Genomic DNA, 12,500 nt, shown 5'->3' with positions numbered 1-12,500 from the left:
AACAGCAACTCGTAAAATGTAAAACGAGACATGACGCCTGTTAGGCGATACAACATTTTTTGACAGAGACAACGCTGTTAATGGCCAGGTATATACTCATTTTACACATGAGTACGGTGCGAGAATGTGAGTAAAGAGCCTTTTCCAAGGACCCAATTATGTCCCGAGCGAGACTCGAACCCAGGACCTTCCGATCCGAACGGGAGTGCCATACTACTTGACCAAGAGCCACACAATTGACTTAGGGTCGAACCTCAGACCTCCTCGTTACCGTTTTTTACCCGTGTAATTGGATTCAGTAGTCTGATGTCACGCCGCCCGGCAACGGTGGCCATCTTGGTTCTAAACAAAGAAAATCATTACTTTTTATTCTTCAAGGTGGCTAGAACATTTCACATGTCTTGTGACCAGAATGTGTAAAAGTCAAAACATGATCAAATTTATGTTTTTTCCCCTCTGGATACGCTTTTATGCTCGCCGGAGAAATATTTCATACGGGCGTCCGCCATTGTTCCGATAGTTTAGAGCCAGTATTGCTAAGTTACCATGCGTCATTAGGAAGGAAGTGATGTTACGACTATTGAATCCTATTGCGCATAGAAATTGATTTTGATGAATCGGTGACTAAATGTGGGATTGTTTTGATGAGAATGCGAGAGGTCATGAGGTAAAGGGGAGGTAATTGGTAAAAATTGCTGTCTGTATTATGAATCTCCGGTTGTTTCCCTTTGTTATAGCGACATTGGTGACAGTATGATGAGGATGATGGCAATAGGATTCAATTGTCTGATAATAATAATAATAATAATAATAATAATACTTTATTGCATCCCAAAAAGGAAATTTTTTGTACAGACGTGTTATAATTTACACATAAGATAAAAATACAATGGAAATAGGATGTATATATATAAAAAAGGAGCAGCTCTATAACCAGAGCTGCGCTTTATAATATGAATAATTTCAACACTGTAAAATAGTTAAAACTGTCACTATAAATTGAAAATTGAAAAGATTGCAAAACAAATAAATTAATAAATTAATATTTATATTTTTAAAAAGTAAAAATGAGAAATAATTATATAAAATGATTATTGCTTGTTGTTATAAAGCCTAATACTGGACGGCAGAAACGATTTTCGGTGTCTCTCTGTTTTGGTTGAAATAGAGAAAGGGCGACCACTTCTTTCTGACATAATAACTGATGGTCTTAGTGGATGATACTGGTCATTTAATATTTTAGTTATTTTATTTATACAAAATTTCTCGTATAAAAGATCTACATCGTCAACATCATTTATATAGCGTTTAATGGATTTTTTAATATTTGAATTTATTTTGTTCCTTTCCACTGCTAAGCAATTGCCTCCCCAAGCTGTTATACAAAATGACAAAACACTTTCAATTACTGCTCTATAAAATAATGTGCAGAGGGTTTTATCTATTCTAAACTGAGAGAGTTTTGATAAAAAATATGTACGTCTGCACATCTTATGCCTAATTATTTTCAAGTGTTCATCCCACTTGAGCCTGTCATCAATCGTTACACCAAGGTATTTGTAGTGAGGAACTCGCTGGACGAATTGGTCCTTTAATTTTAACGGTTCTATCGGTTCCTTCACTCTCCTAAAGTCAATCACTAGCTCCTTTGTCTTGCTTATGTTAAGCTCTAGGTGGTGGGCATCGCACCAAGACACAAATCTATCAATTTCTTGCCTATAAGCCACTTCGTTGCCATTTGTTATGAGGCCTTGAAGAGCGGTGTCATCTGCAAACTTTATTAAAGGTACACTCAGGTTTTGACTTCTACAGTCATTCGTGTATATTGTGAATAATACAGGGGACAATACACAACCTTGAGGAGCACCAGTATTTGTAGTTATACAGGAAGATTTGTTTTGTCCTAATTGAACATATTGTGCTCTCTCCGTAAGAAATTCGAGCACCCAAGCAATTATATACTTGTTTAGATTCAGACTAGTCAATTTTTGAACAACCAACTGAGGTTGCATTGTATTGAACGCTGAAGAAAAATCTGCAAAAAGCAATCTGCAATAGCTCCTAGCGTGATCTAGATGCCTGTAGATGTTGTTTGTAAACAGCAAAATGGCATCCTCTACGCCACGTCCTGGTTTGTAAGCAAATTGATGACTATCACTCAATGGCATAAACTGATTCCTAATTTTAACAAGAACAAGTTTTTCTAAAGATTTCATGACTATTGAAGTCAATGCAACAGGTCTGAGATCGTTCATAGTTTCAAGTTTTTCTTTTTTTGGAACAGGAATAATTTTTGAAGTTTTCCAAATTTCAGGGATCGAAACGCATTGGAGGGACCAGTTAAAAATATGTGTATAAATGGGGGAAAGCTGATGGGCACATTCTTTTAATAATTTTCCTTTCAATCCATCCGGCCCAGCAGCCTTCCTCTCGTTTAGTTTCGAAAATACGAATCTCGTTTCCTCTTCACTGACCTCAATAGCCATTTCATCTTCCAAAGCCCTGTCTAATTTATGTTTTTCATTTTCAATATCAAATTTGTTTGCTGTGTCGAAACGTGAATAAAATTTATTTAAAGTTTCAATTTCGATATCTTCTGATATAATCGTGGGCTTTGGATTATAGTTAACAGCAGTTTTAAGCCCCGCCACGTGTCCCGTATATCCCAGAAGAAAAGCATTTTTCAATTTTATTTTTGTACTTGTCTCTACAACTAGATATTACCCTCTTTATCTCTTTTTGTTTTGTTTTCAGATCTTTTTTGTGTCCACAAGTAAAGAGAGTTTTCTTTTGGTTCAATAAAAGTTTTAGATCTTTTGTTATCCAAGGCTTGTTGTTAGGATAATATTTTATTTCTTTTTTACTGGACACTAGCTGTTCACAGAATTTTAAATACTCACTCACACAGTCATTCAGCTCATCCACACTATCACATGATTCGATAAAAACATTCCAGTCAGTGCATTCAAAACAACCACGCAAATCTTCACACACACTTCCGTTCCAGATCTGTACACTTTTCTTTACTGGTTTTACACGTTTAAAAACAGGGCGGTAGGTGGGGAGTAGCAAGAGCATGCAGTGGTCAGATAAACCTAATGGGGCACGGGGTAAACATTTATAACTATTTTTAATATTACACAGGAATAAATCTAATGTTTTTTTGTCCCTTGTCTCGCAGTCCACGTATTGATGAAGTCCCGGGAGAGTAAAATCGTTACATTGGTTAAAATCGCCAGTGACCATCAATACGGCATCGGGTGACTTAATTTGAATGTCCTGTATTTCTTTCCTCAAAATATTTTTCGCTGTGTTGTTGTCTGATGATGGTGGAATGTAGACGTTGATGATGATGACATGAGTAAATTCCCGGGGTAGATAATAAGGTCGTGACGAAACAGTAATAAATTCAATATAGTCGTCACAATACATTTTCTTTATATGACAGTTATTGGGGTGGCACCATTTGTTGTTAATATATGTGCACACCCCACCCCCAGTTCGTTTATTTACATTTGTCCGATCTCCTCGAAATAGTGAATATTGTTCAATATCAAAACATGATGATGGTATGTGAGGAGATAGCCAAGTCTCTGTTAACGCTATTATGGAGGCTTGACGATAGTCACTATTAAAACGACACAGTGAAAACAGTTCATCAATTTTATTTTTCAGTGATCTTACATTACCTGTCACTACACAGGGTAAAAATGGACGAAAAGGCCGTCTGTTAAATTTTGTTTTTATTCCTCCTTTTCTCCCCTCTTTCTTACTTTAATAAACGATGTGTCAATAGTGGGTGGTGGGGGTGACACGGGTTGGAGGGATCGGAGAGTCTCTGAAGTATAAGTTATCGATAGGGCAAAATCACATGCTAAAACACCATTTATGCTTATAAATATACTAATAAATATAAAAAATCAGGAACAATATATACTTCACATCCATTTTGAATAAAAATTAGGCGTAAATTCCGACGATTGAATGATAAATGAATAAAAATATGTGTAGAAAATGGGTAAACATTCACAACACGTCTGTTGTCACGTCAGCCCAGCAACCAGCAGGTTGGTTCTAAACAAAGATAATGGGTACTTTTTATTCTTCATGCTGGCAAGAACTTTTTTTCAAATGTCATGTGATCAGAATGTATAAAAGTCAAACACGATCAGATTTATAATGTTTTTCTCCGCTGGATACACTTTTATGCTTGTCGGAGTTTAGAACCAGTTACTAGAGTTACCATGCATCATTACGAGGGAAGTGACGTCATGACTGTTGAAGTTTATTGCGTATAGAAATTGATTTTGATGAATCGGTGACTAAATTTGGGATTGTTGTGATGATAATGCGAGAGGTCGTGAGGTCCAGGGGAGCTAAATGATAAAAATAGCTGTCTGTATTATGATTTTCCAGTTGTTTCCCTTTGCTATATAGAGACTGGTGACAGTATGATGAGGATGCTGGCAATTCTGATAAAAATGATGTTGTTGATGATGACGACGATGATGATGATGATAATGATGATGGTGATATCATGATGATCATGATGAAGGTGATAATGGTGATAATGGTGGTGACAGTATTATTAAAAGGGCAATTTTTTTTAAAATAAATAAATTGATAAGTATATAACTATTAATATACAAAATTATATGAAGATTTATTAATTGATAATTATAATTAATTAATTTAATTAATCAATAAATAAGTAAACTCATCAATGAGTAAATAAATAAGTAGGCATGTAAACGAATCAATCTATAGATCAATGAAGAAATGAGTAAATAACAGATAAAATGACTTATAAATTAATTTGATAAGAAAATGTCTGAATAAACCGATGGACAATTCATGGACAATAGAAAGAATAAATAATTAAAAAAATAGATTTAACATGAGCCGGCAAAGATACATAATTTAATAAATAGATGATTAAATGATTATTTGATAAATGAATTAACAAATGAAGAAATAGCTACATAAATGAATAAATAATTGAATAATGAAATAAATAAATAAATGAAAGAAAGGAATGAGTCACTACATAAAAAAGCAAATGATACTAAATAAATAAAAATAATAAATAAAATGAATGAGTGAATAAATGAATAAATGAATAAATAAAAAAACAAGACTTACTTCATAGTGAGTGTCTTTGATATTACACCCATTATCATCTGTGGAAAGTAACATTACAATTAGTTAGATTGTTATCAACCAGCCTATAACATTACAACATGTTAGATTGTTATTAACCAGTCTATAACATTACAACATCTTAGATTGTTATCAACCAGCCTATAACATTACAACATGTTAGATTGTTATCAACGAGCCTATAACATTACAACATGTTAGATTGTTATCAACCAGTCTATGACATTACAACATGTTAGATTGTTATCAACCAGTCTATAACATTACAACATGTTAGATTGTTATCAACCAGCCTATAACATTACAACATGTTAGATTGTTATCAACGAGCCTATAACATTACAACATGTTAGATTGTTATCAACCAGCCTATAACATTACAACATGTTAGATTGTTATCACCCAGTTTATAACATTACAACATGTTAGATTGTTATCAACACGTCTATAACATTACAACATGTTAGATTGTTATCAACCAGCCTATAACATTACAACATGTTAGATTGTTATCAACGAGTCTATAACATTACAACATGTTAGATTGTTATCAACCAGCCTATAACATTACAACATGTTAGATTGTTATCAACCAGTCTATAACATTACAACATGTTAGATTGTTATCAACTAGTCTATAACATTACAACATGTTAGATTGTTATCAACCAGTCTATAACATTACAACATGTTAGATTGTTATCAAATAGTCTATAACATTACAACATGTTAGATTGTTATCAACCAGCCTATAACATTACAACATGTTAGATTGTTATCAACCAGCCTATAACATTACAACATGTTAGATTGTTATCAACACGTCTATAACATTACAACAAGATAGATTGTTATCAACCAGTCTATAACATTATAACATGTTAGATTGTTATCAACCAGCCTATAACATTACAACATGTTAGATTGTTATCAACCAGTCTATAACATTACAACATGTTAGATTGTTATCAACACGTCTATAACATTACAACAAGATAGATTGTTATCAACCAGTCTATAACATTACAACATTATAGATTGTTATCAGCAAGTTTATAACATTACAACATGTTAGATTGTTATCAACCAGCCTATAACATTACAACATGTTAGATTGTTATCAACCAGTCTATAATATTACAACATGTTAGATTGTTATCAACCAGTCTATAACATTACAACATGTTAGATTGTTATCAACCAGCCTATAACATTACAACATGTTAGATTGTTATCAACTAGTCTATAACATTACAACAAGATAGATTGTTATCAACCAGCCTATAACATTATAACATGTTAGATTGTTATCAACCAGTCTATAACATTACAACATGTTAGATTGTTATCAACTAGTTTATAACATTACAACATGTTAGATTGTTATCAACTAGTCTATAAAATTACAATATGTTAGATTGTTATCAACCAGTCTATAACATTACAACATGTTAGATTGTTATCAACTAGTCTATAACATTACAACATGTTAGATTGTTATCAACCAGCCTATAACATTACAACATGTTAGATTGTTATCAACCCGTCTATAACATTACAACATGTTAGATTGTTATCAACCAGCCTATAACATTACAACATGTTAGATTGTTATTAACCCGTCTATAACATTACAACATGTTAGATTGTTATCAACCAGCCTATAACATTACAACATGTTAGATTGTTATCAACCCGTCTATAACATTACAACATGTTAGATTGTTATCAACCCGTCTATAACATTACAACGTGTTGGATTGTTATCAACCAGCCTCTAACACAATGATGTCCACATTAGCAGACAATTTGATATGAACTGTGAACACCCCTTGACTGAAATGTCTTGATGCCAATACTCTTCAACAGTCGTAACGTCATTTCCTGCCTAATGACGCATGGTAACTTAGTAACACTGGCTCTAAACTATCGGAACAATGGCGGACGCCGTATGAAATATTTCTCCGGAGATCATAAAAAAGGAAAAAAAAACCCATAAATTTATTCATGTTTTGACTTTTACATATTCTGATTACAAGGCATATGAAAAGTTCTAGACAGAATGAAGAATAAAAAGTATTGATTTTCCTTGTTTAGAACCAAGATGGCCGCCGTTGCCGGGCGGCGTGACATCAGACTACTGAATCCAATAGCATATTTCCTGTTATATTAATGTCACGAGTATGAACTAGATCTATACCTACATCAAAATATGCGTAATATATTCTTCTATTAGGTCACCGATTTTTGTTTAGCTGCTATCCCTTGATTTTAATTTATCTTATCTGAAATAATCCCTATTCCAATAATATGTTGGTCGAACAATTCACACACCAAAAAATTATGCAATAAACTGGGCGCTGTGTCCGAGTTTCTTACTGCATAGAAATATGCACCCATAAACATTCATTAGCAATGACTATCCCGCACAAATCTTTGAGCCTCTTTTTCGCTCACGAAGTGCCCAAATGCGCAACAAAATAATATGGGACGAAGTCGTTTCGTATATGCTATTTTAAAAAATTAATTACGAAGCTGTTTTTCGCTGAATATGACTGAAAGTTGGCACACAGTTAGAAAAGAGGTCATTTTAGATTATGTCAAGCGACAAAACTTGTGCGATTACCAGATGACCGTTAAAAGTAGATTTTTTATTCTTTGGAGTAAAATATTTCTAAAACTACCGGGCGTGGAAGTTTTGTCGCTGACAAGGTAATACATGAGCATTTCTTCTTTTAGGTTGTAAAATTTCATTTGAATATGACCAGTACCTTTCCCGTATTTTACAAAACGCCATCCTAATTTGCTCTTCATTCGTAAAAGACAGAAAGCCATTTTGCCCCCCTAAAGCCCGAATCACGATACGAGTTCAAAACGATTTGGCACCAAACTGAGCGTCTGAGCGGGTCGTGGCAAAGCGCTTTCTGATTGGTTGACCTCGTTTTGAAGGTCTTGACTAGTCAAAATGTCTGCGTGGTCTCACTGGCGGAGGGGTGTTTATCGTCTGCCATTGTGTTTGGGTTCAATAAATACCTGATAATTTGACTGTTTAACTTACAAGAATTTAAGAAATTATACACAGGCGTTTATTGCTTTCAGTTTAGTTCGCCAGGTAAATCTAACCAGTCTCGTGATGATGAGTCATAGCTTTACACTGAGAGAGGGAGACAATTTTTTCGCCGTTTTGATCGATTTTTTTTCTGAATTTCAAACTAATGTAGTATTGCCGTTATTAAGTGTAGCAAAAAAAAAATATATTACCAAACAGTTTATTAACAGAGTTTTCATTGATTATTTAATCATTATCATGATGTTGTTAAAAATCAAGAGGGATAACCCATGAAATTGATACATAAATTTAAGTGAATTGAAATTTTTAAGAGAATATTTTAACATGTTCAACACTTAAGATTTTTAAATAAAAGTAATGGAAATGATGTTGAATATCTGTAGAATGTAGACATATAAATTTTATTCCAGTAGATTAAGGCGTTTTTGAGATATCAGTTCACCTGTACGTAAAAGTAAGGATTTTGAGTCAGGTAAAACTGAATTCCAATCACAGCATTGTCTTAATAGACATTTTTAAATAAACCAGCAACATAGTCAAATGTGGTTCATTTATATTTATCCCAGAATCAACGACTTCTAAGAATTCCATTAAAATTGTTATATAAGGACATTCATTTAAAGACAATCAAAACCACTAAGAAAATCTTAAAGAGTTCTTATAATTTTCATAACCTTATTTTTGAGATATCCATGCCCATTACTTTTTTTATGTACTTGACTTGCACCTCTTTTAATTTGTGTGCCATATAGACTGCATATAGCACATCACTGGTGAAAGATTAGGATCATATTCACCTCATTAAGTATTTGTTCCTTGTTCAGAGTTTTCTCATTGAACCAAAGATATCAATACCTGCATCGCATTTCTTTAAATTATGTATCAGTGAGATACATTTCTCGCAAATTGAAATATTTAAATATGTCAGAATTTCTCATTTATATTTATAGTCAATTGTTGATAACGTCTAGAGTTTTAATCCTCTCAGCACGGCTCTGTACTCTTTCACAACAAATTCGAAATATTTCATTTGTACTGGTGTGATGACCGTCTTCAGTGTGTCTCTCCATAACCTGAACAGAACTTAAATAAGTAAATTTAAGAAATATCTAAAATTTCCCCTTAAATTCAATGAAATCAAATTAAATAAATGTCTCTTATCATCACTATCTAGTTTTATTATTGGGTTTCTAAAATATCATGAAATATTCTCCTCTTTGTTGGTAACAAAAATAATTATTGAGATTCCTTTCCACACCCTCTATTCTTAAATCCCTGAATCTACATAATAAAGTATATATCATACGAAAGATAATTTTATCTACTTTTCTCTGATCCCTCACCCTTGATGGTAAAAAGTGTTGGTTTTATATTTTGAATTTTTAAATATTTCTTAAACTTATAATTTTAATATTTATTTCATAAAATACTCTAATTATTCGAAAGAGCAAAACACAAACTTATCACTTAATGATGTAAACAAAAATAATTGCGTCTTGTAGAGGAAAAGCTGGTCTTTGAATCCATATATGTTTGAAAATTATGAAAAAGATGCTGCGTCCACAACAGGCTGAGAAAATTGAGTAGTCAGAGAAAGATAGTGATTTTTCTTATGTGAACCTCCAACTAATTGCAACATAAATATTTTTTGTGTCAGATTGTAGAATGTGATTCACTGATTGAAATGATCCATTGTTTACCATTATAGAAGGGTGCTAACATAATTAAATTTAACATTGAAAATTGAAAAAATAGCAAATGTGGTAAAATTGATACAACTGAAGCAACATACCTGCACAATGGATAAAATTTTAAAAAGCAAACCGCATTCCCCCCTCCCCTACCCATCTTTCTGGCTCATCCATCAACGTCACGCGCGAACAATGGGGGATTACCGCATCCCACGCATGTGGCCAAATATGGCTACACAAAGATAGACAAAATAGTATTATCATTATTAATATTATTATTTTATTATCGACAATGAAAATAAAGACTTTGAATTGTCGTCGAAACATATGGATGAGTTTTTGGGGGGTTTTATTCTGAGGGTTATGATTTAGTAGTGATTGGTCATGCGAAGTTAAATTTGTCAATTTTTCATGTTTTTGATTGGCCACATGGATTTATTTTTTTGGCCATCTCCCAGTCCGTTAATAGAGACTATCAAGTTATTCTCGCACATTTTAATGTAAATCTAAGTTTGTTTTCAGCATTTCTGTTTTTCCCAAGTGTGATATCAATTCAATGACTTATTTCAGTACAATGCAAGGTAAGAAGTATGTTCATTTTTTCATTAAATCTAATGTTTTCAATTTAATAACTGACCTAGAATTCAAAACTAATCAATTGAAGCACTCTCTCAATAAACATACAGCTGAATTAAACAATACTATACAGTGTTATATGGAAGTAAAATGAAAGTATGGAAACCCGTTGGCGTCATGTTTTACAGATTGAAGATCAAACTGCGTTATCGGCGACCTATGTTGCGATGAGTAAAGTGTTAGTATCTACTGCTTATTCAAATGTTTTATATGTTTTAGATACATAAAATAAATAATTAAAACAGTTTTTCTAGCGCATTTCCAAACATTTACCATGCTTAATGCGCTTCATGATATTTCAATTTATCCCATTGACCAAATGGAACCATATTTCCATTTCATGCAGCACCAATTGCCTAAAACCAAGGACACGTTCACACCTTAGTCAAGTGGGGTAGTGTGTGTTAATTGTAGAGAGCGGTGGGGGCTGCCTGAAGCCTGCTTACCAAAGACGAAACGTAGGCACCAGAATTGTTCACGATCACTTTCACTCATCCGACCACCGATCATGCTTAACAACGCTTGACTTTTGTCACAATACCTCTGTCTCTGAGCCACTTAACCGCTCTCTATAAATTATATTTTCATTTCTTTATCTGTTGTTTAATGTTTAATGTTGCCTTCGAAATCGTTTAAATTAATAGTCATCCATACAGTATTTGTAACTATTTATTAAAACTTTTTTGTCGATGCTTGATTAAAGACAAAATGAAATTTCACTTTCAGATGACTGATTTTCAACAACAATGTCCTATTTGTCACGATGATTTCATTAATACTGATGTTATAACAATTCTGGGGGAAAAGGGCTGTGACACCATTAATAAAGTTAGTGTTAAGAGAAACGACAATCTAAAACTGATACCTGGCTCCAAAATACATCGGCGATGTCAGCAACATTACACGAATAAAAAGAATGTTGCTGCAGCAGCTCTAAGACATTACAACGCTAAGCAGTCAACACCCTCACTACGATCAACATCTTCGTTTGATGTGAGAAATGAATGTTTGTTTTGCGGTCAATATCTCTTTAAGAGAACAAAACGGAACCCTGATGTTTTCCCTGTTAGGACTGAAAAACAATTTTTGCTCTCAATTAAAAGTAAGTGTAAAGAAAGAAAAGACGAATGGTCCCAGATGATTTTAGGTAGATTAGAATACTGTCAGGATTTACATGCCTTAGAAGTCAAATGTCATCAACAATGTAGTGTACATTTTAGGACAGACAAAGATGTTCCATCAGAATTTGCGACTCAAGCAGAGGTTAAAAAGAATCCATCTCGTGGCAGGCCAGTAAACAATGAGTGTAAAGCGGCATTTGACCATGTCATAACTTATTTGGAGCAAATTGGGGATGAAACAGTTACGATATCTCACCTGATCTCTGAGATGGAGAAGTATGGATCAAAGGCGTATTCTCCATTTTATTTGAAGAAAAAGTTAAGAGACCATTACGGAGACACCCTTTTTATCTATGCAAAAGATGGTTTGCCAGATATCATTTCTTTGAGAGAAAATGCTCAAAAGATAATCCATGCTTTTCACCAAACTCAAGAATGTTCTACAGCAGAGGATGAAAAAACAAAGATAATCGAGACAGCTGCAAAATTGATAAAATCGGACATCAAGGCCTTAGAGAGTAGTAAAGCATTTTATCCAACAGTGGATTCTATTTCACCAAAGGAAGCGAATGACGCATTTCTACCTTATAGCTTAAAGTTATTCTTGAAAAGTTTGTTTGAGCCGTTGGAAAATAGTATCATAACATCATCTCTGGGCCAGGCACTGATACAGGCAGCAAGACCCAAGTCATTGCTCACGCCACTTCAAGTTGGTCTTGGTATCCAAATTCACCACCAGACTGGGTCGAGGCTCCTTGTAGATGTTCTGCACAAGCTTGATTTTTGTTGCGCGTATAATGAAGTGAGAACATTTGAAAAAAG

The 12,500-nt window shown here is 33.6% G+C and overlaps 1 protein-coding gene across 1 annotated transcript in view; it reads right to left on the bottom strand.

The window, feature by feature from the left end:
• Positions 1–12,500, bottom strand: part of LOC144958598 (uncharacterized) — a 23,989-nt gene that overhangs the window by 3,558 nt on the left and 7,931 nt on the right. Inside the window, exon 4 of the mRNA XM_078890682.1 lies at positions 5,143–5,180. Within this exon, the coding sequence (XP_078746808.1) occupies positions 5,143–5,180 (38 nt within the window). The remainder of the gene's footprint in view (positions 1–5,142; positions 5,181–12,500) is intronic.

The sequence above is a fragment of the Berghia stephanieae genome, chromosome 13 (genome assembly GCF_034508935.2).
Source record: "Berghia stephanieae isolate SIO BIC M18660-M18661 chromosome 13, UCSD_Bste_1.3, whole genome shotgun sequence".
Lineage (NCBI taxonomy): Eukaryota > Metazoa > Mollusca > Gastropoda > Nudibranchia > Aeolidiidae > Berghia > Berghia stephanieae.
Note: the sequence above shows the minus strand (reverse complement) of the source record. Positions and strands in the feature narration are given on the sequence as shown.